Below are 3,055 nucleotides of genomic sequence, written 5' to 3' on the forward strand. Positions count from 1 at the left end.
CAGCAAGTTAACTTTTAACAGAGAGAGGGCAATAGGTTTCAGCATTAAAAAGTAAATTCTGTTTGAAATGGGTGTTTCAGTGAACATCTTGTGACCTTATGAAACAGCATCGACTGAGAAACCTGGAGACGGAGGGATGATGTATGGGTGAATGATTATGACTCCAACTATGAGTATTAGCAATGTTAGATCTTGTGTCAGATTTTTCAAGGTAAAAGATTTGTATCAAAAAATACTGAGAGAAGATTGTGCTTCTGCAGGCTTGTTATTTGTCATGTTAAGTTTGCCATAATTGAGTCTGACAGGCCTCTATTTATTTTTTTCCAGCAGACAATATTATTGTTGAAGATTAGTCAGATGCCTTCCGTCCAGTCCCTGCCTCACAGGCTATGTTATGCAAGCTTTGAAACACTTAGCACATAATTTAAATGAATGACTAATTTGGCAAGCATAATGGAAGGAACGCATACTATCCTTCACTTGCACAAACCCATTATGGAGCTTTGTTACGTCAGCTTCTATCTTCCAGAGGGAAAAGTCAGAGGATTTACTTACAGAGGCTGTGTAACTCTGGATAAAACCAGTAAACGTTTCTGTAGCTGCTATCAAGTAAGGGAGAGGTTACAGATAGAGCTGGGAGAACAGCCATATGAAAACTTTGGAGATATTATTTTCAAGCAAACTACAACGAAAGACATTCTCATTGAGCTGTACAAGCTCACTACTGAAAAGGAAAAATTGTTATCCTGTCTGTCGAGATCACATCATGTTCTGGACCTTAACACAGGACATCAGGAGAGAAAGCATCAAGATGTTTCTGGAGCCCCAAAACTTAAAGGTCAAGATTACTCTGGTTTTACACATCAGCAGTTCTCTCTGGATTCCACAAATAGAGACAGTTTGAATCACAAAAAAATGAGAAAATATAGAAGGAAAGAGAGCTCTGAGGAGTTCAAACATCGGAAAGGGCGAAAAAAGATACCTGAACAACATCTTTCTGTACTGAGTGTGCAAGACTTGCAACTGAAAAAGAAGACCATGCTCCCCACAAGATTTCCTAGCAGGAATTTTCCCAGTTCCTTTTCTGCCTCTAGTTGGCTAACAGTAAAAGGTAAGGATGATTTACCAGTAGACAATAGTATACGGCCAAAGAAGTGGATAGAAGGGGGTTATTTTCTTCAGAGCAACAAAGCTGTGAAATGGGGTGCTGACTTACCGAGTTCTAGCTCAAAAGACAACACTGACATGGTCACAGTTGAACTAGCGGATAATGGAGAATGCATTCCTGAAGTTATGAAGGTACAACAGAGTATCACTTTGGTAAAATCATCTCAGCACAGTCTGTCTAACAAACTTGAGACACTAAATAAATCTGCAGCTGCTAAAAGCTTTCAAACTAGCAAGTATACTGAGCCAGTATGCAAGGAGAAACCAGGAGTCTCAGTTGTTGCTGAAGTACAGGATTTAGAAGCTTCTATTAGGAAAGTTGCCAAACCCCCTGCAGAGTCTTTACCTGAGTTTTACAGAGATATAGAAACGATTTCTCCTGTTCTCACAGCAGATGTATACTCTTTAGATGAAGCTAATGGAGACTCTAAAACTGTGCTGCAGGAAAAGGAGCAAGACAGCTCTGGTTTGCAGTACAAAGCGGAGGGAGTGCACATTACTGATGAGTCATGCAACCTTGTGGGAGCAGTTAATAAAGCTCTTCTGAAAGTTATACGGAGTGACAGTTTAGATGAAGCTGCAGAATGGAAGAGACTGCAACAAATTACGAGAATAGACAGAAACCTGCCAGGCTCAATATTTGAGAAAAGAACCACAGTATTGCAGGGAAGCAGCAAGCATTTATTTTTAAACCTGCCTGTAAATGAAAGTCCTGATACTTCTCAGGCAAGTAATAATCTTAAACTGGAAGAGAAGAGGCTGCATTCACCCTCGTTAGTAGCAGTGAGTAATGTTTTTAGTAATTCATACCCGCTATCTAATACACACAAACAAATGTCACCTATTCCTTCTCCGTTATCTTCGAGACTGCCTAGCCCGCAGCTGCATCATCGGATTCTCCCATTACCAGCACAGAGTACCGAGGACGAATCTATGTTCAGTGACTATGGCAGTGGGAGGCATGGAGTTATAAACCTTGCTTTCAGTGATCTGGAGTCACCGTTTTATCTGAAGTTTTCTGAACCTGGAGAATTGGGATCTGCCACCAGACCACCAGGCCTACATCAGAGTGCAACTGCAGGGCATTTTGAAAAGCGCGCTGTACAAGAAAAACTGACTTCTCAGACACAGCAGAATTTCTGTCCAGGTCAGTCTTGTTTTGAAACTAAGGTAAATGACCAACCTTGAAAGTATTGGAGTGGGTTTTTAATACTAGTCTTTAATAATGAATAGTATGTTTGCAATCAAAATATTTTTCATTACTTAAGGATTGAGTGAAAAGTTGTTGAATTTTTTTAAAGTGATAGCTATATAAGATTTCCTTTCAGATGCATTTTGTCAGCTTATATTCAGTCCTGTTGTTACTGAATGACCTCTTAACCAAAGTTAATTAAATGTTTTTCTATATAAAATGAAAAAGGTTTACATGTTTATTTTCCTGCTTTTCCTGTGCTGTGTTCTAGTCTGTCAAAATGTTACGAGAACATTATCCAAAAGGTTCTTTTTAGTTTGTTTGGCTTCACTGATAGAATATTGCCTGGGGAAGCTGATTTTCATTGCCTTAAGTACAGAACTGGTGCTTTCACCATTTAGCTACAAGAGGTTGATGTAAATTCTGTAACAACAAAAGGTTTGTTTTTGAAAGTATTGCATGCAGGAGTCATGTTACAGTGTATTTGAGTACAGAGTATATAAATGTGTCTAAAAACGCTTTCATATATAGCATACTGAATAGCTGTCTTTATTAGCTAGAACATCAATATCTGCGTCCTTCTTTTTTTCTCTAAGAAACAGGAAGGCTGGAGGACCTAATTCTGCAGTGGTCCGGGTGTGGCTTAGACTGGTCCTTTGCTGGCAGTGCAAAGTGACATGATTTCATGATAAAAGG

General features: G+C 39.2%; 1 protein-coding gene across 1 annotated transcript; it reads left to right on the forward strand.

Annotated features, from left to right (window-relative positions):
• Positions 1 to 453: 453 nt before the first annotated feature.
• On the forward strand, positions 454 to 2,355 carry LOC104537197 (formin-1-like). Its single transcript, XM_010180010.1, has one exon. The coding sequence runs from the start codon at positions 454 to 456 to the stop codon at positions 2,353 to 2,355; it is 1,902 nt and encodes a 633-aa protein (XP_010178312.1).
• The last annotated feature ends 700 nt before the right edge of the window (positions 2,356 to 3,055 follow it).

The sequence above is a fragment of the Mesitornis unicolor genome, unplaced genomic scaffold, assembly GCF_000695765.1.
Source record: "Mesitornis unicolor isolate BGI_N332 unplaced genomic scaffold, ASM69576v1 scaffold9552, whole genome shotgun sequence".
NCBI lineage: Eukaryota > Metazoa > Chordata > Aves > Mesitornithiformes > Mesitornithidae > Mesitornis > Mesitornis unicolor.

Coding starts and splice junctions, on each gene's coding strand:
- LOC104537197 (XM_010180010.1), top strand. CDS start 454: ATGGAAGGAACGCATACTATCCTTCACTTGCACAAACCCATTATGGAG.